We start from the raw sequence: 22,101 nt of genomic DNA, 5'->3' as shown, positions 1-22,101 counted from the left end.
CTCAATACCGCGCAAAAAAAAAACACCAAAAAAAGCTGCGTGCATTTCGCATTTTATGAAACATTCGGCCCATAATAGAACCGTCCTATCCTATTTTTTGGGGGTGACAAGGTGACAAAAAAATGGCGAATGCTCACCGCATAGGAGATATTTTTTTATAATTTAATAGTTTGGACAGCGCTATGTAATATGTTTATTTATTTATTGTTTATATATTTTATATGTAAAATTGGGAAAGGGGGGATTTAAACTAAATATTTTAGGGTACTTTCACACTAGCGTGTTTCTTTTCCGGCATAGAGTTCCGTCCTAGGGGCTCAATACCGGAAAATAACTGATCAGGCATATCCCCATGCATTCTGAATGGAGAGTAATCAGGATGCATCAGGACGTCTTCAGTTCAGTCGTTTTGACTTATCAGGCAAAAGAGATAACCGCAGCATGCTACGGTTTTATCTCCGGCGAAAAAAAATGAAGATTTGCCTGAATGCCGGATCCAGCATTTTCCCCATAGGAATGTATTAGTGCCGGATCCGGCATTCAAAATACTGTAATGCACCCGCACTAAATCCTGACCCATTCACTTCTATGGTGCTCTGCACATGAGCGGTGATTTTCACACATCACTAGTGCGTTGCGTGAAAATCGCAGCATGCTCTATGTTGTGTGTTTTTCACGCAACGCAGACCCCATAGAAGTTAATAGGGCTGCGTGAAAATCGCAAGCAAGTGTGGATTTTCACGCATGGTTGCTAGGATGAAAGTCTATTCACTGTATTATTTTCCCTTATAACATGGTTCTGACTACAGAATGCATAGTAGAAGGTCAATATAATAAACATTGGTGGCGCAGTGCACCCCCCCTCAATATAATAAACATTGGTGGCGCAGTGCGCCCCCCCTCAATATAATAAGCATTGGTGGCGCAGTGCGCCCCCCCCCTCAATATAATAAACATTAGTGGCGCAGTGCGCCCCCCCTCGATATAATAAACATTGTTGGCGCAGTGCGCCCCCCTCAATATAATAAACATTGGTGGCACAGTGAGCAGTGCCAATGAGGGTTAAAAAATAAATAAAAAAATTAACTCACCTCCTCCAATTGATCGTCTCCTGTTCTTTCTTCGGGACCTGTCAAAGGACCTGTGGTGACATCACTGTGCTCATCACATGATACATCACATGATCCATCACCATGGTAATGGACCATGTGATGAGCTCAGCGACGTCACCACAGGTCCTGAAGAGAGAACAGGAGACCGGCAGCTACGCGATCAACTGGAGGAGGTGAGTTAATTTTTTTAAATTTTTTTTAACCCTCATTGGCACTTCCCACTGAGCCACCAATGTTTATTATACTGGGGGGGGGGGGGGGATGCACTGTGCCACCAACGTTTCTTATACAAATACAGGAGGAGGGTGCCGGAATCAAATAGCCGACACCCGACCTCTGTGACAGGGAGCTGCGATCAGCGACAGTTAACCCCTCAGGTTATATATTGGACAATGGGGGCAGAAAGGAGTGGAGCATTTTAGGGGAGGCACTTTTTTTCACTTTGACGTCACCGGACTGGAGGGGCGGAGCTTAGCGCAATCTTGGCCAGGAGAGTTACTGCCCCTCCTAGACTTTTGAATAATTAATTAGGCTGTCAGTGACGTCACCGGGCTCCCGGAGCAGCGGAAGAGGAAGCTTTCCTCCTCTGCAAGGGACTCGGTACGTCACTGACTGAAAGAAATCAGTTACTTCCTGCCATAAAGGTTTTGGGTAAAAAGGGTACTTAGAAACATGCTGAAAAGGTAGGACATGGGTGTATGTAAAGTGGGTGTATGTGCAATGCTATTAAACAATGGTCCCTAATCCCGGACAACCCCTTTAAGTCTATAGCAGATTACTGAAGAGTCTACAATGCACAGATACTTGGTTGATAGCAGTTTGGCTCAAAGTGTAGCTTGCTCTTTGTTGCTGCCATTCTTCCCCATAGGCTTCTGTATAGGAGGTGAAAATTGCCAGAAAAAAACTAAAAGAAATGACATGTTAAAATAATAGTTTGTGAAAAAGGCCTATGTGCTGTTAACGTCGCTGGCCGCGTATGGATTGGTCCCATTGAATGGCACTTCCTCATTACGGCGTGTACAAATGCAAGCCCACTGCAGAACCTGAATCCACGGCAGACGTGTATTTCCACTGTATGATGAGACTATCACTATATGTATTGTCATCATGGAGCCTCCTCTCACAGTATGGGAAACCAGAAGAGAAAGGCAGCAGCAAGTCAGCAGAGCCCTCTAGTGGTGGAGTCTGGCATTTTTGTTTAAAAAAAAATATACAGCTTTAGGGAGCATTCACACCACCGTGTTGGTTTTGCAGTTCGCAAATCACGGATCCGTGTGTTCCATATGTCTTCAGTTATCTTTCTGTTCCGTAAGTCCGTATAATACGCACGTGGCGCTTCCGTGTGTCATCTGTTTTTTCACGGTCCGCAAAAAACTGAAATGAGGTTTCCTAGAATGTTTTCAGTCCAGGGGTCCGCAAAAAATGGATGACATACGGATGCATTTCCGTGCGCTATCCGTTTTTTTACGGACCCATTGACTTTCTATGGGGCCACGGACCGCAATTTGCGGCCAAGTATAGGACATGTTCTAAAATAAAAGGAACGGACACACGGAATGGACAGCACATGGATGACAATGAAAGGCATTCCGCAATTTTTGTGGACCCATAGAAATGAATGTGTCCGTGCATTGTCCACAAAAATTGCGGAACGGACACGGAAGAAAAACACGGTCGTGTGAATGCTCCCTTAGGCAGGCATCCCGTTTCTGGTGTTAGGAATTTAAAACTGTAGTTTAAAGGGGTTGTCCATTCTTTCTTTATGTGATGGCCCATCCTCAGAACAGACCATCACTAGCTGATCACACCCCCGATGATGTCAATGAGAGCAGCGCTGTAGTATTGTGCTCCCTCCACTACTGTGTTGATGGAGCTGTGTACACCGAACAGCTGATCAGCGAGGTGCAGGACCCCCGGCAATGAGCTGATGATGGGCTATCCTGAGGATAAAGTATAAACCGAGGGGGGTGCTAAGTAATATCCGAGGGGGGTGCTAAGTAATATCCGAGGGTGCGTTAAGTAATAACTGCTGAAGATGTTGTCAGCAGCAGGTTATTACTGCACCTTAAAGGGCATCTGTCAGCAGATTTGTACCTATGAAACAGGCTGACATGGTGCATGTTTGTTTGGCAGCTGAAGGCGTCTGTGTTGGTCCCATATTTATATGTGTCCGCGTTGCTGAGAAAAAGGATGTTTTAATATATGCAAATGAGGCTCTAGGAGCAATGGGGGCGTTGTCATTACACCTAGAGGCTCAGCTCTCTCTGCAACTGTCGCATCCTCGGCACTTGTTTGACAGGGCAGGGGACACAACAGCTGCAGAGAGAACTGAGCCTCTAGGTGTAATGACATCAAATGTATAAGTCAGGGGGCACACCATATAATCTACGGAGTGCAAGGGGCGGTGAAAGAGAACATTAAACTAAATTGACCCAAGAAAGAGTCATCAGAACCACCCCATGGGTGCAACATCCGACAATAAATCAGTATCAAAAATATAAAGTTTTATTGAACACAACAACAAACACATTAAAAAATTGTATACAATTCGAACAAAGTGCGGTATATGATAAAAGATATGAAACCGACACAATCAGGTCCACTGAGTTGTCCCACCATGGGCAAAAATGTAAAACCAGCATATAAAGATTCGATACAAGATATACAGCAAATGTAACATAAGGTAAACCCTCTAAAAGTGCACGCAGACCAGAATAGGGTCGCAATGAAGGAGGACAAAACCTACATAAGCAGCTGGTTCAGTGGACCTGAGAAGATGAGAATGCGCCCAACGCGTATCGCCGGAGCAATCCGGCTTCCTCAGGTCTGCGTGCACTTTTAGAGGGTTTACCTTATGTTACATTTTCTGTATAACTTGTATCGAATCTTTATATGCTGGTTTTACATTTGTGCCCATGGTGGGACAACTCAGTGGACCTGATTGTGTCGGTTTCATATCTTTTATCATATACCGCACTTTGTTCGAATTGTATACAATTGTTTTAAATTGTTGTTGTTGTGTTCAATAAAACTTTATATTTTTGATACTGATTTATTGTCGGATGTGCATCCATGGGGTGGTTCTGGTGACTCTTTCTTGGGTCAATTTAGTCTAGGTGTAATGACAACGCCCCCATTACTCCTAGAGCCTCATTTGCATATATTAAAACATCCTTTTTCTCAGCAACGCGGGCACATATGAACATGGGACCAACACAGATGTCTTCCGATGCCAAGCGCACATGTAACAGGTCAGCCAGTGTCATGGGTACAAATCTGCTGACAGATGCCCTTTAAAGGGATTGTCTCATGAAGACCGATCTTGTCTATAATCATATTGGACTCCATTGGGGGGGGAGTGTCTTGTACTGGACCATCACTCAAACCATCCTTTTATTACACGGACAGCCATTCATATAATACATCTCTCCTGGCAGGAAAATGGCTGAGGGGGTTTCTCCAGCAAAATTAGCTGTTTGTAGGGAGCGGGACCTGGGGCAGCTGCCGTTTGCAGGGGGTTGCCTCTGATTAAACAACCCCTTTAAGAACATCGGCACACTTGTCTAGCAGGATACCTGAGAACTGTCAGCATTGCTTAACCCTCTGTCCTTTTGTTTTCTGTCTCTATAGGACGTGGAGAGAGAAATCTCCTTCAGGACGGAGTGCGGTCTGTATTATTCATATTACAAGCAAATGCTTCACTCCCCGTCCATCACACAAGGTACTGTCATTGACGGCCAAACCTATGGGTCAGGCACTTTCCTAACAACCCTGTACTAATAGAACGGTTTTCCCATTGTGAAGTCATGAAGGAGGCATAACCTAGTTATTTCACATGGCATTACTTCCATACGGAGGCCCCGTTGCAACTGGAAAGAATGAATTAGTCATTTGGTGCGCACTTAGTCAGTGGGATAGGAGGACGGAGTCAGACGATTGTTCAGCCGGCAGATAGTCCTGGTTAGACACATGTTAGGGGCATTGCTGGAGCTTCCGGTCCATCTCCCGGATGGTTAACCCTCTGCATCCTGCATTGCTCTGGGATGTTTAATTAGAACTATTCATTTTTCATGATTTAGAGCAATGAGGCACCTGCCGATAACCAAGGCAAATTGGTTTATTCCACAAGTAACATTCCATAGAAAGCTGGACATTTCACAGGCCGCTGTCTTTACTAAGGGTGCTTTCACACGCGCTTTTCTTTTCCGGTATCGAGTTCCGTCCTAGGACTGATCAGTTTTATCCTAATACATTCTGAATAGAGAGCAATCCGCTCAGGATGCATCAGTTCAGTCCCATTTTTCAAAAATCCTGAACACTTGCCGGAATGCCGGATCCGGCATTAATTTCCATTGAAATGTATTCGTGCCGCATCCGGCATTAAAATTGCTGCATTGACAGATCCGTTCTTCCAGTCTGCGCATGCGCAGACCTTTTAAATCTGTGAAAAAAATAATTACCGGATCTGTATTTCAATGCATTTGTCAGACAGATCCGGATCCATCTGACAAATGCATCCGTTTGCGTACAGATTGCCGGACGCAAGTGTGAAAGTAGCCTAACTCCTCTTGAATGGAGGGAGGTAGATAGTCTCTGTCGCTGTCTCTGATAACTCCCATCTCTGGGGAAAGAATCTGCAGGAAACCTTGGAGAACGATCAGGTTCGATCAGTCGGTGAATGCTGCCAAATTCTGGTGTCTGCCCAGCTTAAAGGGCTTGCCTCATCTGAGACATTGGTGGCACTTCGTTAGTATATGCCACCAATGTTAGATAGATGCAGGTCTCACGACCCCTGAAGTGAGCAGACAGCAGCCGCCCTTCATTCATTTCTGCGGGACTGACGGAAATAGCTGAGCACTGGTTCGGCTATCTTCTACATTCCCATAGAAGCGAATGGAGTGGTGGCTGCGCAGTGCGCTCTCCATTTATTGTTTGCTTGGATATTTTCCGAACTCCCATAGAAATTAATGGAGAGAATGCCACGAATAAGCGGTGCCCGTTTCTGGGGCCCGTTCTGGAGATAGGTGCAGGTCTCTGACGTTGGTGGCACCTATCTGACATTGGTGGCATATCCTAGCGATGTCACCAATGTCTCAGAGGAGATAACCCCTTTAACAGGCAGCTGCTGGATTCTCGTATGGATTTGGCAGCGCTCTAATATTAGCCTTTGCACCCCGCTTCAAAGCAGAAACAGTCTGGTTTCAGTGTCAAATGGGCCTCAGCCTGTTAGGAGTTGTAGTGTAACAACTCCTGGAGAGCCACGGATTGCAGACCACTGCTCTACAGTTTTTCTCTTCATTTGTACTTCCCTAGTTAGATCACAATCTATGAGATGTAAGATAAAAAACCTCACTGTGGATCGTCCTAAAAGGGGTGTCCCACTAGTAAATATCATTGTGCAGGGCTTAAAAATGAAAATTATTTGCCGTTTACATGGTCCTGTCACTCCCACGGCCAGTTCTCCGCACAGTGATCCTCCGTTCACTGCAGAGAAGCCAATAGAAATAGCTTTTTGCTGTATGGCAGTATAGCTGAGAAGACTCCGACTGCAGGGGAAGTAAGACGCCATAAGTGGTCTGCTGTTCGAGGATGAAGGAGACTGATTCAGATCTTACCCCCCAGCAGCACCAGGGCAGACCTGAATGGGAAGAAGCAGCAGTATTACCCTGCACCACTTCCGCTATATGTTTGGCAGGCAGGTAGCAATGAAGAGGTGTCCCCCAGCTGATCGGCGAGGGGGTGTCAGAGTTGGATCTCTGCCGATCTGATATTGATGACCTATCCAAAGGATATGCTGATCCCAGAAAATCCCTGTAGGCTTTCTAGTACTTTGGTATAAAAGTCATTGACAGGACGACCCCTGACAGCACCTTCTTTGTGTACTTTGTCTGCAGGTGTCACCGACCTGATCTATGACAATAAAACGGAGTCAATGAGAACCATTAATATTCTGCAAAGAATGAATGTCTACCAGGAGGTTCTCCTCGCAGTGATCTACCAGGCCCTTAACTTGTGGGTAAGTGATTATCTCCTGCCCAGGATTAGGTCAGAGCGACTAAATTACAAAATGCCCCCATCCCTCTCCCTCCAGGTGCCGCTGAGCCAGTTTTATAACAGTTTTTATGGTTGTGCCCTATAAAAGAATAAAGCCTAGCGGGGTATTCCCATCTTATAAAGTAATGGCATATGCCATCACTTCATGACTGGTGGGGATCCATCCACGCCCATCGCCCATGATCCTGAGTATGATTGGACACTAGTGCTGGTTTACAGTTGCATCCCTTCTAGGGGACTGTGTCTGGCGCCATCTACTTGGACTCCCGCACAGTAAGTGGCCGGGGTTTATCTGTGCATGGAGGAGGCAGTACTAAATTATCACCAGGGTCTCCTTCTCCTTGTGGGGGTGACAGAGGTCAGACCCTCACCTCATCCTAGTGATATGCCAACACTTGACAAGATGGGAATAACAAGGGGTTGGCCGGGAATAATTTTACTTGCAAGTGCCCGCAGCCTGCCTCCGTAAACAGGAGATTCGCCGCAGCATAGGCACAGTCACATTCTCCACTGAAGTCAATCACTAGCTTCAGCGGTGACTTGCTGCTTGTGGCCATGTCACCGCTGAAGCCAGTCATTGGCTGCAGTGGGGCATGTGACCATGCCTATGCTGTGGCGGATGTAAACACCATGTGGGAACGGAACATGAACATGCAAGAGGCAGCGCAGTGGACGGTATGAATCTTCTGGGCTGGGGCACTTGCCAAAATAAATTATTATTCCCGGAGAACCCCTTTTTGCTCTATAAAAAAAACAAATTATCTGCAACTTTCTAATTATATACACCATTTTTAAGATTACTGATTGCTGTCATTGAATAGTCACTTTATTTACGTCTACAAACTTATGGACCTTACACTTCTCGTAGGTGAGAGGTTGTATACAGGATCCCTCAGCAGCATGAATTTCATGTATTTCAGTGCAGCAACCCCTCAGCTGTCAGCAGTATTAGGTCTGAATGGGATCTCAGGCTTAGCATATAAACAAAAGTGTTTCCATGCACTGACAGAAATAGGAGATCTTGAAAATGATGAAGAATGCATATGAGCAAGTTGCAGATCTTTCTATTAGACGTTCATCTCTGCTGATTTTCTCCTCGGACATGGTGCAGGGCCATGAGTCAGGACTAAGTCTGCACCACATCTGAGCTCTCATATGTCCATCACACACAGATCTGGAAATGAAGCTTTCTGAAGTGAATAGCTGCAGTGTTTTCATGCTGAGCCATCCATGGAGCAGTTCTCTGTACACCCCACAGCCAGCGACGGAGAAGCCAGAGAAGTCCATAAATCAGGGCTGTGTTCACATTGCTAATACTGGGATGCAGTAGAGGGGATTATACGACCAGAGACTCCTTCACACCTGTATTTCTTTATCCGTCTTGTATTCGGCAGAGTCACCTGGAGCCGGTGTACTTCTACATTTACACACTCTTCGGCCTTCAGGCGGTGTACGTGGCGGCTCTGTACATTAACAGCTGGCTGCTCAGCGGGACGTGGCTTTCTGGATCATTAGCAGCTTTATGGTACATTGTTAACAGGTAAGGTTCAGCTCGGGCGGCGAATGATTGTCGGAAGCCATTGAACAGCTGCCCCGCATCGTGTCATGGCTTCACAGGGAGAGGGAGGCTTTTATGTGGAACTTTCTGGGTCTATGCACTGCAGAACCTTTCCTCACAGACATAGGACATCTACAAGCTCTTCTAGGGAAGAGTCTGATTATAGATGGGTAGTATTAAAGGGGTATTCCCACTTTAGACATTTATAGCATTTCCATAGGGTTTACCCTTTAGGTCCCTTGGAAAACTGGATGACAGCAACTTTGGGAGCTGTCATGGTAGCCAAAATGGTTGTCATCCAGGTTCCAAAGAAAGAAATATACAAGAGACATAAGGAAGAAATACATTCTCTTTAAAGGAGTATTCCCACCTATGATGTTGTGACATTATTTCCACAGGATTTGCCATTCAGGACCCTAAGAAAGCTGGGTAACAACCACTCAGGGAGCTGTAACGGTAGCCAAAGTGGTTGTCACCCTGGTTCTGAATAAGGCTACTTTCACACTCGCGTTTGGTGCGGATCCGTTCAGATAATACAACTGTCTGCATCCGTTCAGAACGGATCCATTTGTATTATCTTTAACATTGGCCAAAATTGATCCGTCTTTAACACCATTGAAAGTCAATGGGGGGACGCATCCGTTTTCTATTGTGTCATAGAAAATGGATCCGTCCCTATTGACTTAACATTGTGTGTCAGAACGGATTCGTTTGGCTCAGGTTTGTAAGACAGACACCAAAACGCTGCAAGCAGCCTCCAAAGCGGAATGGAGACGGAACGGAGGCAAACTGATGCATTCTGAGCGGATCCTTTTCCATTTAGAATGCATTAGGGCAAAACTGATCCGTTCTGGACCGCTCGTGAGAGGAGCCCTGAATGGATCTCACAAACGGAAACCAAACGCCAGTGTGAAAGTAGCCTAAAGAATTATACAGGAGATGTAAATAAGAAATACCTACTCCTAAAGGGGTATTCCCAGCTTAGACATTTATGGCATAGCCACAGGATATACCGTAACTGTCTGATGGGGGTCCCACCTCTAGGACCTGCACCTATCTCCAGAACGAGGGACCCTTGGAGTGGAAAGAGCCATTGACATGCGTGTCCGCCTCTATATTCATTCCCCATGTGGATGTAGCAGCCGCCTCTCTCTGGTGGAAGGGGGACCCACCCACATTTTGGGGTTGTAGATGTCAGTCACATTCCTGACGTATCCGCTTCGTATCTCTTGATCTTTTGTATATGTGTTTCTTTGAAACCTGGGTAACAATTAATTTGCTGTCATTATAGCTCCAATAATGACATGGGTACAGAGCGACACATACCATTAATAAGTGGTCAGCATTTAAAGAGCTGTTGCTGAAAGTTTAAAAAAGGGAATTTGTCACCATGGAAACCCCCCCAAACTTCTGTAATGGCTGGGTAGCTCCAAAGTGCTTTTTATTCTTGTAGTCGCCTGCATCCCCCTCATTACACCTGGAAAGGGTCGATGTGCCTTTATGGGCTGACTGCGGGCATGCAGGTGAGTAGAGAGATAAATGATATATATTCTGTGTCCATCCAGCCATTACAGTAGTTCTGTGATGTGTATGTAAGTGTTCTCACCTCTGGATGGATTTGCTCTGACTGTTTGCTTTTCCTTGGACAGAAGTGACACCACCCGGGTTGAGTTTACCATTCCTCTTAGAGAAAACTGGGCTCTCCCGTTCTTTGCCGTCCAGATAGCAGGAATATCCTATTTCCTACGCCCGGGGCTCACATCATTAAAAACTGTAAGTATAATGTAGAGTATTGCATGCGAAAGGCTGGTTGTTGCATTGACCGTTGTCATAAGTATTTCACTCGCTGTAGATTAATATCTGAGGAGGAAGGTAGAGGAGGAAGGTACATGGACGATGTGTCAGTATACTACACTGTGGACCCAGAACAGCAGGGCCCGATATGAAAGGGCCGCAGCAGTGCACGAGGGGGGGCTGTACTAGGGCTTCAAAGTTTCTCAATGTGGACATCATGCAGAGAAAACTTCTTAAAGGGGTTCTCCACTTTGGACAGTTAGAAGGGCCCTCCGACAATAAATGGATTCCAGTGACCTGTGCTGGGGTCCCCAGTGATAATCTGTAATCTACGGGAAACCTGGCAGTAAGTGTTTATTTTCCCTGTAGTGCTTCCATTGGAGAAATCAAGCATTACACAGTGTCCATTCTCATGGACAGGACGGGTCCACCAGAGAGACGCTCTTAGTAACTGCTTCTAAGTCTGGCCAAGAGATGAGGGTCCTGAGCAGAGGACCCCCCCATAAATTCAGAATTCACTAATAGAATGTAGAGTTTTCTAAACTGGGCAACCTCTTTAAAGTATTTTCTTCTGATGGCAATTAACCAGACTTCTTCAGCAGACCAGTACCTGAGTCCGGATGACGAGCTGTCTCAGCCACTGGGCCGTCTGCATATTGTAGAGCGATAGAACGGAAGCTCCGGTAATATCCGTAAAGCCGATGTTGCCCCAGAGTCTTCAAGAATAGCAGTTTATGACTTGTTTCCCGCTTTCTCTTTATCTTTCTTTTATATGTTGGTTTAATTTCATATTCCTATCCAGAGACTGTCCCTTCTTGTAGTGTTCATCTCGACGTTCTTCTTCAGTCTCACCTGGCAGTTCAACCAGTTTGTTCTCCTCATACAAGGTCTCGCTCTCTTTGCTTTGGACTGTCTGGACTTGATACCCACCAACAAGGTAAGGCCAACAGGACTCGCTGTATTGCATGAAGTGCACTCATGGGTACGGAATGGATAAAGAATCGATACCAAGCGTCAACACAGAAATGGGTATAGGTAGATCTAGTTTACAATAATACCAGTGAGGTGGCAGGGTGCAAGGAATGAGTTGCACCCACATCCTCAGTGGGAACTGCAGACAATACAGGGTGGTACCCGTACACCAAAAATGAAACCCATTGAATGAAAGATACAAATATACCGTCACGCTGCCAAAATGTAGCACCCACCTCTCAAAACACACCACCGTATGCGCAAATAAGATGGACGCGCTGCCAGCTGGAGTTCCTGGGCGGGCTGTAACCTGGATGAAGGAATATTAGATGGTGCCTGATTCACCACTAACCTGCGCTGAGCTTACCGGTATGTGGCCCTACAAGTCCACTACGGCGTGCATGCAGTCCAGAGAAAGGTGCTCACGAGGACCAAGGATGACGGACTGTGGGAATCCAGAATGGATGAGTGGAAATCAAAGTCACTAATAAGTGTATATTCTCCAATGCTGGAAGGTAATCCTGCGAATGCATCCGGTAATGCAACATGCTGGAGATATAAGAAAAAAGAGAGATAAAACATGGATAGTCTGGCTGAGCGGAGAGTTGCCACTCGTGTAGTCCTGATGACTGGGACGCTCCAACCTAACGCGTTTCAGAGGGAAAAAAAAGTTGTTCTCCTTCCTTAGGGATGGTGGACTTAGTGGGGCCGGATACCAGTAAGAATGCAGGTTAGGCTGCTTTCACACTCGCGTTTGGTGCGGATCCGTCATGGATCTGCACAGACGGATCTGTTCAGATAATGCAACCGCATGCGTCCGTTCAGAACGGATCCGTTTGTATTATCTTTAACATAGCCAAGACGGATCCGTCAAGAACTTCATTGAAAGTCAATAGAGGACGGATCCGTTTTCTATTGTGCCAGATTGTGTCATAAAAAAAGGATCCGTCCCCATTGACTTACATTGTGTGTCAGAACGGATCCATTTGTCTCAGTTTCATCAGACGGACACCAAAACACTGCAAGCAGCCTCCAAAGCGAAATGGAGACGGAACGGAGGCAAACTAAGCCAAACTGATGCATTCTGAGCAGATCCTTCTCCATTCAGAATGCATTAGGGGAAAACTGATCCGTTTTGGACGCTTGTGAGAGGAGCCCTGAACGGCTCTCACAAACGGAAACCAAAACGCCAGTGTGAAAGTAGCCTTAGTTGTGAATCGAGCATTACCTAATATTCCTTCATCATTGACTGGATAACGTTGCCGCTGTGGTTTACACAGTCCTTATCCATTGCTGCAGCCGGCGACTCCCTGTGAAGGTAATGGAGATAGTATGACTGTAACTGCATATGTCTGAGTCCTACAACTTTCTAATAGACTCTCTGGTATTTGTCAGTGAATGGAAATTGACACAGCCAGGGAACGTTGTTAGCCTCTGGATGTGAACAAGGTTTGCATTCACTGAGAGCAAAGCAGAGATCTTGAAAGTGGAGATGGATAGAAATATATCAGAAAGCTGAGGAAGTCATATGGTCATTCAGCTTTAGTCGCATAATAACCAAAGAAATATCTGCAAGACCTTATGTTACCCCGTAACTGTGTAAAGAGGTTTTCAAGGGGTTTTAGTATCTGATCATGGGGGTCCGACACCCGGGACCCCCGCCAATCAGCTATTTAAGAGGACATCAGTGTTTACAGCAGCCAAGCACAGTGCTGTACATTGTATAGGGGCTGTGCTTCGTATTGCAGCTCGGCCCCATAACGTCGCTGGCTTACTAAGGAAAGCTGAGAGACGGCCATGGCGCTACTGTGAGCACCGCTTCCTCTCTCAAGGAGATGATTGGTGGGGGGTCCCGGGTGTTGGACCGCCACCGATCAGATACTGATCCACAGTGTAAAACTCCCAAGATAACCCTTTAATATGTCTGATTGTGGTGCATGAAGACTGAGATATTCTCCATTTTTATTCTGGGCCCCCCTGGCGTTATGTCGTTCCAGGTAAGGAGTCTGTACGTGATCCAAGCTGCAAGCCTGGTCCTGGTGTGTGTTCTGCAGTTCTTCAACACCATGATTCTAGGATCTCTGCTCCTCAGCTTCATCTTGGCAGTGGTTATAGCCCAGAAGATACAGGTGAGCAGCATGTCACCGGGGGGTTCGTTATGGTAATAGAACTATATTAGACTGGATTCACACTTCAGGTGGCCTATGTGCTAGGTCTATACTTCAAACTGCCCTCTGTCAGTCCAGTATATGTTGTATACCTGTTTTTGTGGTTTAGCAGTTAGCTGTGCTATTCTATACATCCAGTAAAAAATGTATACCTGTTTGTTTGTTTTTTAAACATGGAGCCTATGGGTGACATGCCACAGTATGCCTATAGTCACATACATCAGAAACATCCATGGAAGACATACCCAAAATTCTGCCAGTGCGCCCAGAGGCCAGCAGGACGTCACATGGAAAATCATTTCATCCGGCATCACACTTCTCATGAACTATTGAAGTTTTGCTACATACAATCCTGTGGTAATCAGTAGTCCACAAAGTCTGATAATCTGTAAAATAATCACCAAATTTATATATTTTTTCTTTTAGAAAAATCTTAAAAGTGGTCGTCTTCACAGAAGGATCTGGAGCCTGTGTGTTCACGTAGCGATCGTCCTCTGTCTCACTGCGGTGATCAATGTGTTTGTGAAGGTAAATAGATAGTTATGTAAGGAATGTCCATCTTCTGAAAAAAGTAATGATAAAAACAGCAGCAAAAGCCATCGGACAAACTACACACCTCTTCATTCCATCACAGATCCAGCGCAGGAGCTCCAGCAGTCCCTGTGGCCTCAGTGGTCATGTGCCATAATGCCAGTAGTATGCCATGTGACCTCTGAGGCCACCAATTGGTTGCAGCAGTCATGGGCAGGCCTCTTGTGGTCTGTGCTGCATTGGTGGTGGGATAATACCTTTAAGCTGGCTACAGACTTATCTCGGCAGAATCCTCTGTCTTTGGGAACAGCTTGACTATTTCATGACTTGTTTATCGGGGGAATCTATGGATGAGACAGGTTGGATTTCAATCTGTTGGCTCCACAAGACATAAGCAGCACTACAGGTATCTTACAGCCTCTTCAGAGAAGAGGGAGCTCTGAGGATAGCTGTGAGCCAAGAGGTAGCTTTTCTGACCACTGCCTTCAGTCGTGGCCTGCTGCTATAATCTCCGCATTTAGGCCTCAATCACACTTCAGTGTTTGGTCAGTGATTTGTGTGCCAAAACCAGAAGTGCAGCCTACACAGAGATACGTTGTTGTGTGGTTTTGACCCACACCTGGTTTTGGCTCACAAATGGAAATCACTGACCAAACACTGAAGAGTGAACGAGGCCTTACCCTTCTGTAAATGCAAAATGGCAGAAATCTGCAAAGAATAGCTAAAAAAAAAAACCTGTAAAATACTACCATTAAAATTCACCTCCTGTCCCGCGTTCCTGGTCGGTATATACATAGGCCACAGGGTGTTTCCCTCCATAGTGATGTCCCTGGCCACGTGTCATATACATGCTCACATGAACTGAAGGTGCCACGGGGCAGGGTTACTTTTAATGGTAAGAGAATTTATATATTTCTTTTATATGGGGCAGATTTGGGGAGTAAATGTCCATTTCTTGGACGTTCCATTTAAACTTCTCTCACTAAATGACATTAATTTAAAGATTTGATGTCCGTTTTCCAAATTGCAGATAACTAAAGATTTATTTCCCCAACAGAAAGCTCTCAACCTGCAGTCGGATGAACATATCTTCAAGTTCATACAGGCAAAGATGGGCTTTAAACTGAGGTACATTTGTGGATGAGCACTTGACGATGCATGTCGCAAGTACAGGGAGCACCAAAGTTCAGTGTTTACCTCTTTATATTGGTTGCTGCCCTTTTCTAGGACCAACCTATAGACTAGTCAGATAATTGTCCTGTAAGGACATATGTTTCAGAGTCACCGTGATGTCTTATACGGCCTATTGCTTCTTGTAGAGACTTCGATGCCAAACTTTACCTTTGTGAGGAACCATTCCAGCTACTGCCACTGGACACATTTGGGAGACTGTCGGACTCTTTTCTACTCTACCCCTATGTTATCATTCTCTTCTTCTTAATCATCGTGACCGCCATCACTGTGTTCTACAACCTCAGGTAATTCAGACACTGTCTAAGGGCTCATTCACATGACCGTATTGTCGCCATGCCTGTGTAGTGGACTGAAAAACACGAGTGTGAACTCCGTGCTGCGGTGCGGACCCATTGACTTGAATGACATGTCCTATCTTTCACTATTATGTGTGTTACTGGATCTAAGCTTCAGTCACTTCAGTGGAGCTGCAGTAAAATGCAAAACCAGACCCATCCCACGTACAGGCGGCACCTGGACGGAAGCAGCCATGTCTGTCTAATTCTGCCCAATCCACTAATAACACCTATCTCCTATCCACAGCATAGGGAATAAGTGTTTGATGGCTGTGGGTCCTACTGCTGGTATCCTAGCGATCAGAAGAATGGGGGTCCGCAAGCGCCGCTGAATGCTGCAAGAGAATGGAAAAGCGGACTGCACGCGTGACCACCCGTTGATTCACTTCTTTGGGACTGCTGCAGGGGCTGTACTCAGTAGTCCCATAAAAGTAAATGGAGTCACACATGCAGTGGTCTCCCACATGAAGTCTTTACAGCTCTGTAGTACGGAGCCACCGGAGCTCCATGTTCCTCTGTATAGACTTGAAATGGCACCTTACCAAGGATGGACACATCACATTCGCGATTTGAGCCACCGGCCTGGGGTCCCAATAGGTAGGTGGGCCTACTGCCACTTTAAAAGCAGCTTACTGAGGTTTATCAGATTGCCCGGAGCTAATGAATTTCACAGCTTATAATGACTCTGTGAGGAGCAATTAGAGAGCAAGCGGCCCCCGTCACCCTTGAAATGTCTGCTGAAGCGGGATTCTTTTCCTTTCTACATCATACTTTGAAACCGACTTAGTCACTTTATAAAGATTTTTGTTTGATTTGCAGTAATCCATCAACTTCTAAAAAGATGAATCAACAAGAACAGAAGACGTGTTTAGTAAGAGCAGACGTTGCATACAACCTGATGCACAGCATTCTGTTCGGGGGCCTGGCCATCAGCACTATGAGGTGAGCCCGTCCTGCATGTACACTTCTCACAAAAAGTTAGGGATATTTGGCTTTCGGGTGAAATTTATGGAAAACGTAAAAAAGTTCATGCTACAGTGATATTATATCATGATAGTAGGACATTTAAGTAGAAGCGGCAATGGTGACTTCCTCATCTCAAACAATTTATTGAAACAAAAGCCAACACCAGTGGTGGGAACCCCCCAAAAAAAAAATGTCAGTGTCTCAATAACTTGTCATGTGGCCTTGAGCATCAGTTACAGCTTGACAACGACGTCTCTCCTCTTATTGTCTGCTGAGGCATGGCATCCCACTCTTCTTGAAGGGCTGCCCTCAGGTCATTGAGGTTCTGGGATACAGAGTTACGAGCCTCTATATGGCGACTCGGCTGATCCCATAGGTTTTCAATGGGATTCAGGTCTGGAGAAAGTACAGACCACTCCATTTGAGGTCCCCCAGTCTCCAGCAGCCATTCCCTAATGATGCAACCTCAATGAGCTGGCGCATTGTCGTCCAGGAACATGAAATTAGGCCTGCGTGGTTCATGAAGAGGCACAATGACTGGATTAATGATGTTATTCAAGTAGTATGGGCTTGTCACTGGACCATTCACAAAGTGTAGGGCAGTACAGTATTGACTAGGCACACCTGCCCACACTGTAACAATACCACCAAAGGCTCGTCTGGTAACAACAGTGGCTGATCTAGAGCGCTCTTCTTGACGTCTCCAACATTGTTGACAGCCATCATTTCTGCTCAGCGTGAATCGACTTTCACCAGTGAACAGCACTGAGGCCCACTGATGCTCCTTGGCCCATGCAAGACAATGATGCCTGTGCCTGGTGATGCGGTCAGGTACCCTTGCAGGTTGTCTGGCATGCAGACTTCGCTGATATAAACGGTTTCAAATGGTCTGACGTGACATTTGGGTGCCTCTCACCTCCCTTAAATGTGCCTGGAGTTGTGTGGCATTCATTGTCCAGTTCCGTAGGGCATGAAGCGGTGATCAGTGTGGGATGTGGCCAAAGGACGTCCACTTCTATGCCTTTCTGTGACTCTTCCAGTCTCTCTGTATATCTGTTACAACCTGCTGATGGCACTCTGTGACACTCTAAGCTCAGTGGCCACTTTCATCTGAGAACATCCTGCTTGAAGCCTTGCAATGGAGAGGTAATGTTGATCAATTGTTAGGAGTCGTCTTAGTCTCATGATTTCAAAATGTGAGCCTCATGATGAGGAGGACTGTTTAAATACCAATTCTAATTGAACCAGGAAATTTATTGGGCGATTCATGGATCAAACTCCTGTTGTGAATTTTGCTGTTAAGCTCCTTGTTGGAGAACAACAAGTTGTGCAAAAAGTCCTGAAACAGTGAACAGTTGGACGTGTGCATTCAGAAGTTTAGAGAAGGTCACCTTAAGTTCACCTGTAAAGGTTAGAGGGCATTTTAGGTCCTCCTGAAATTTCACCCACAAGCCAAATATCCCTAACTTTTTGTAAGTAGTGCATACTTTATACACCTGGATACTGTGAACATTGGGGCAGATTTATCAAACCTGCTACAAAAAAAAAGGTAAAGATATTCATAGCAACCAATCTAAAGGACCAGCATGTTATCATTAAGAATACAGATGCTGCCGAGCTAAACTTGATGGTTAACGCATTAAATAAAGAATGGCAAGAAAAAGACAAATAACTTTTCAATGGATTTGAATGTTTTTTGTCACGAGATAACCAAGATAACTCTGTGCCACGTGTCACCAGAGTCAATTTTAGCTCAGCTACATCTGTACCTGTACATTTACCTGTTGTGTTGCAGAATGAAATACCTCTGGACTTCCCACATGTGCGTGCTTGCTTCTTTTGGACTTGCCAGTATGGAGATTTGGGGAGCTGCACTGAGACTGCTGCGCCTGCACACACCACAGAGGGTTAGTACTAGCGTTCACTTTGCTGTTCTAGTTAATACGGTTCTTAGGGTTGAAGCATTGCTTTAAGCGCATGATTTTTCCAACACAGAAAGGAAAGAGTAGTTACCTGCAGATTTACAGGTAGAAATCTTGAGATTGTAATTCTGTTGCAGTGCACTAGATGGCAGCATCGAGTCACATTTTACCGATTACATAGACGCAAGTAAATGTTTTCCATTTCTTCACATCAGGTCTCATTAGCTATCTTTTAGATCATGCTGGGAGTTGTAGTTATCAGCAGCTGGAGAGCCATGGGTTGGAGACAATTGATTTATGAGAATTAATTATTTTTCAGACTAGTGCTCTCCGATATTCTGCATCTATACTGGTGGTTGTTGCTGTGGTATACAAGGTGGGTGTACTTCTTACTCCATGGATATGCTAATAGGATTCTTTATTCCTGCCTCTTCTATTGAGAAACTGTATGCATCTAAGGGAAACAGTCCAAATAGTCTCTGCAAACATGCAGACATACCCGGGGTGATGGTCATGCAGACATACCCGGGGTGATGGTCATGCAGACATACCCGGGGTGATGGTCATGCAGACATACCCGGGGTGATGGTCATGCAGACATACCCGGGGTGATGGTCATGCAGACATACCCGGGGTGATGGTCATGCAGACATACCCGGGGTGATGGTCATGCAGACATACCCGGGGTGATGGTCATGCAGACATACCCGGGGTGATGGTCATGCAGACTGTTTGACACAGAAATTTAAGTTTTAATATCCCCCCCCCGGCACTTTGTGGGACATGATTAACACCTGATATGATTACCTTGTTCTTCCCGTCACCTGTATAGGGCTGCAGCAGTTTTAAAGGGTTAGAACTGCTGAAAGACTCCCTTTAATTTGCTTTATTCCTATCCAAACACAGGTTTGTCTCTAAACATAATGCAGCGCCTTGGGTATAAAACTGGTGCTCACCGAGGACGGTAGCCTGTTTCTTTTCCCCATATAGCCAGGGTCTGTCTATGCAGTGATGCATCACTCTGCCCCAGTATAACTTGGGTACCTTGTGTATTTTTAGTTCTGGCCCCGGATCGCTGAGGAGATCTCCGAGCTGCGGGAATTCTATGACCCGGACACCGTGCAGCTAATGAACTGGATCAAGTAAGAGGAAGCTTATACGTGTCAGCGGGCAATAGAGACTGCAGAGCGTATAGAAGGAGCAGGGCTGATGGTGGCGGTCCAGAAGAATCTGCAAGTCTCTCTCATGGTGTGACTGCTACCATTCTTGGCACAGTGACCCGCCATAGTCAGGCCTAGTTGCTAGGGACACTCTGCCTGCCGACCTGAATGTTTTCAGTGATTGTCAGACAGAACATCCATCTCGGCTCTGAGTCGGCTCTTAACGGGGAGATTTATCATGAGGGGAATTTTTTAAGGTCAGTCTTGCAGTCTGCGTTGCTGTAATTTATCGCCCGATGTTTCTCACGCATGGCGCATCTATAAGTCTGATACTTCTGCTTTCTATGCCATCCTCTTACTGGAGTGAGATTCCGACAATTTCTGGGAGTCTTTAAACATTCACAGTTGATAAATCTGTCATCTGGTTTAAAGGGTTTCTCCAGGACAGTTATTGAAAACAGGCCTCAATTCTACCTGTGGAAAGAAGAGATTTCCAAACTACTTACCTTTCCGAAGTGTCGCCAGTTCTTTCATGCTGTGGTCACATGGCGGTCACATTCCTATTTTCAGCACGTCTTACGTCTTGTCTTCCAAATCCAGGCAATGTACGGGCGTCATCAGTAATGTCGTGTACATTGCAGGCTGGCTTTGGAGGAGAAGCCGTACTTCCCTGGCACATGCGCAGTTTCCCCTTATTAATGCGCATGAAAACATTCATCCTTTTGGTGATGAAATTAGCATCTCATGGAGGAAGGCACAGATCAATTAAAAAAAGGATAAAGTAGTAGAGGGATATGTACATGGGATTTTAGGTGGGGATTAAATGGAAGTAAAAATGCATAGTGGTAGCAGAAAACCCCTTTAAAAGAGCATCTCGTCTGGTAGGGCTGATTAAAATAATACCTTATTTGTGATTCTGCGTGGCACTGTTCTAGAGAAATTTACATTTTTATTAATATGCAAATTAGGTCATTGGAGCACTGAGGGGCCATCCTGAGCCCTCGGAGCACCATATCATCACCAGCCCATAGCTCAGCCTCTCCCCCCTTCCCTTGATTAACAGGGCCTTATATTCTTGTGCCTGCACTATCCTTCTGGGTATCAGTGCAAGCACCTATAATCTACTGCTTTCTGGCCTATTACACATGCACCAATCGGCTTGACGCCTCCAACTAAAATCGCCACCTCCACTTCTGGGTGCATGCGGATGTCATTGCCGCATGCGCAGTAGGTATATGCACTGCTTAGGAAGCAGCAGATCCTAGATGCTTGCGCCGATACCCGGAGCAACAGTTCAGGTGCAACAATACAGGGCCAATCAAGGGGGGGGGGGGAGTGCCTGGAGCTGCGGGTTGGTGACAATATGGTGCTCTGAAGGCACAGGCCAACCCCTCGGTGCTCCCTTGAACTCATTTGCATATAAACATTTACGTTTCTTTTGGGAACCACGCCCTATGGAACCATTTAAATCAGCAGGATCCGCCCTACAAGGTGGCATGCCTTAATGCTTTAATAGGGTTGATCCTACTGACATGTGGTCTTTAAATCTTGTGGGAAGAGCCAACTGTAAAGAAAATAAAAAGCTATGCGGTACGTAGCTTCTCTAGCACCACTACCACACGTCTTCCTATTAGCAGCTCATTATGTCTCCCGCCTGTTGGGCCGGAGTCATGATGGTGCTCACCCGTGTGCAGTCCCCACTTTGTCATCTCTCTCCCTGATTAAGTAATGATATCACATCTGCTTTATGCTAATCTTTCGGCTCTCCGCCAGAGGATGCAAAGTCCTTGAAAGTGAAAAAAGCCGTTCTCTGCGATTTTCTGAAATAACTATTGATATTTTTTTTTTTGATAAACTGTTCCGGTGACAAGATGTTTAAGACCATCATCTTATTTAACGCCGCCTAATACTTTATGCATTTTTTTTGTCTCCGGAGAGCCGTTTTATGTTGGAGCAGATATAACTCAATACGTAGACTCTATCGTCGGCATCCTGGAGGAAGAGGATAAAAAAAGCTGAGACGACAGAATCTCCGCTGGGCTTTTTTTGAATAGAGGAAAGTTAGGGATGAACTCGTCTTTCAGGATGTCGCTGCCGCGCTAAAATGGAGTACATTTGGATTAAAGCCACTACGGCTATGAGTCTCGGGAGAAATTTGTGACTTGGCTTTAAAACCATCAGTAAATGATATGTTCCCCCTATCTTATAAAGTGATGGTACTGTGTCCCCGTCATTATCCTTGCCTGAGCAGAGGTTCACTGATGAAATTATGTTCTCTGGGGATTCAACCGCTACAACCCCAGTCACACAGGGACACCGCCCCTATATCCAGACA

At 45.6% G+C, this 22,101-nt stretch overlaps 1 protein-coding gene across 2 annotated transcripts in view; it reads left to right on the top strand.

Moving 5' to 3' along the window:
• The window catches only part of DPY19L3 (dpy-19 like C-mannosyltransferase 3), a 46,977-nt gene that overhangs the window by 10,054 nt on the left and 14,822 nt on the right, over positions 1 to 22,101 (top strand). For both annotated transcript variants that reach the window (XM_044270462.1, XM_044270461.1), the window contains exons 4-16: positions 4,743 to 4,833; positions 7,007 to 7,128; positions 8,561 to 8,706; positions 10,374 to 10,497; positions 11,321 to 11,455; positions 13,488 to 13,619; positions 14,085 to 14,186; positions 15,247 to 15,317; positions 15,509 to 15,667; positions 16,538 to 16,660; positions 18,480 to 18,591; positions 18,926 to 18,982; positions 19,666 to 19,748. In XM_044270462.1, the coding sequence (XP_044126397.1) occupies positions 4,743 to 4,833; positions 7,007 to 7,128; positions 8,561 to 8,706; positions 10,374 to 10,497; positions 11,321 to 11,455; positions 13,488 to 13,619; positions 14,085 to 14,186; positions 15,247 to 15,317; positions 15,509 to 15,667; positions 16,538 to 16,660; positions 18,480 to 18,591; positions 18,926 to 18,982; positions 19,666 to 19,748 (1,457 nt within the window). The remainder of the gene's footprint in view (positions 1 to 4,742; positions 4,834 to 7,006; positions 7,129 to 8,560; positions 8,707 to 10,373; positions 10,498 to 11,320; positions 11,456 to 13,487; positions 13,620 to 14,084; positions 14,187 to 15,246; positions 15,318 to 15,508; positions 15,668 to 16,537; positions 16,661 to 18,479; positions 18,592 to 18,925; positions 18,983 to 19,665; positions 19,749 to 22,101) is intronic.

The sequence above is a fragment of the Bufo gargarizans genome, chromosome 10, assembly GCF_014858855.1.
Source record: "Bufo gargarizans isolate SCDJY-AF-19 chromosome 10, ASM1485885v1, whole genome shotgun sequence".
Taxonomy (NCBI): Eukaryota; Metazoa; Chordata; class Amphibia; order Anura; family Bufonidae; genus Bufo; species Bufo gargarizans.
The sequence above is the reverse complement of the archived record's forward strand: the minus strand, read 5'-3'. Positions and strand labels throughout refer to the sequence as shown.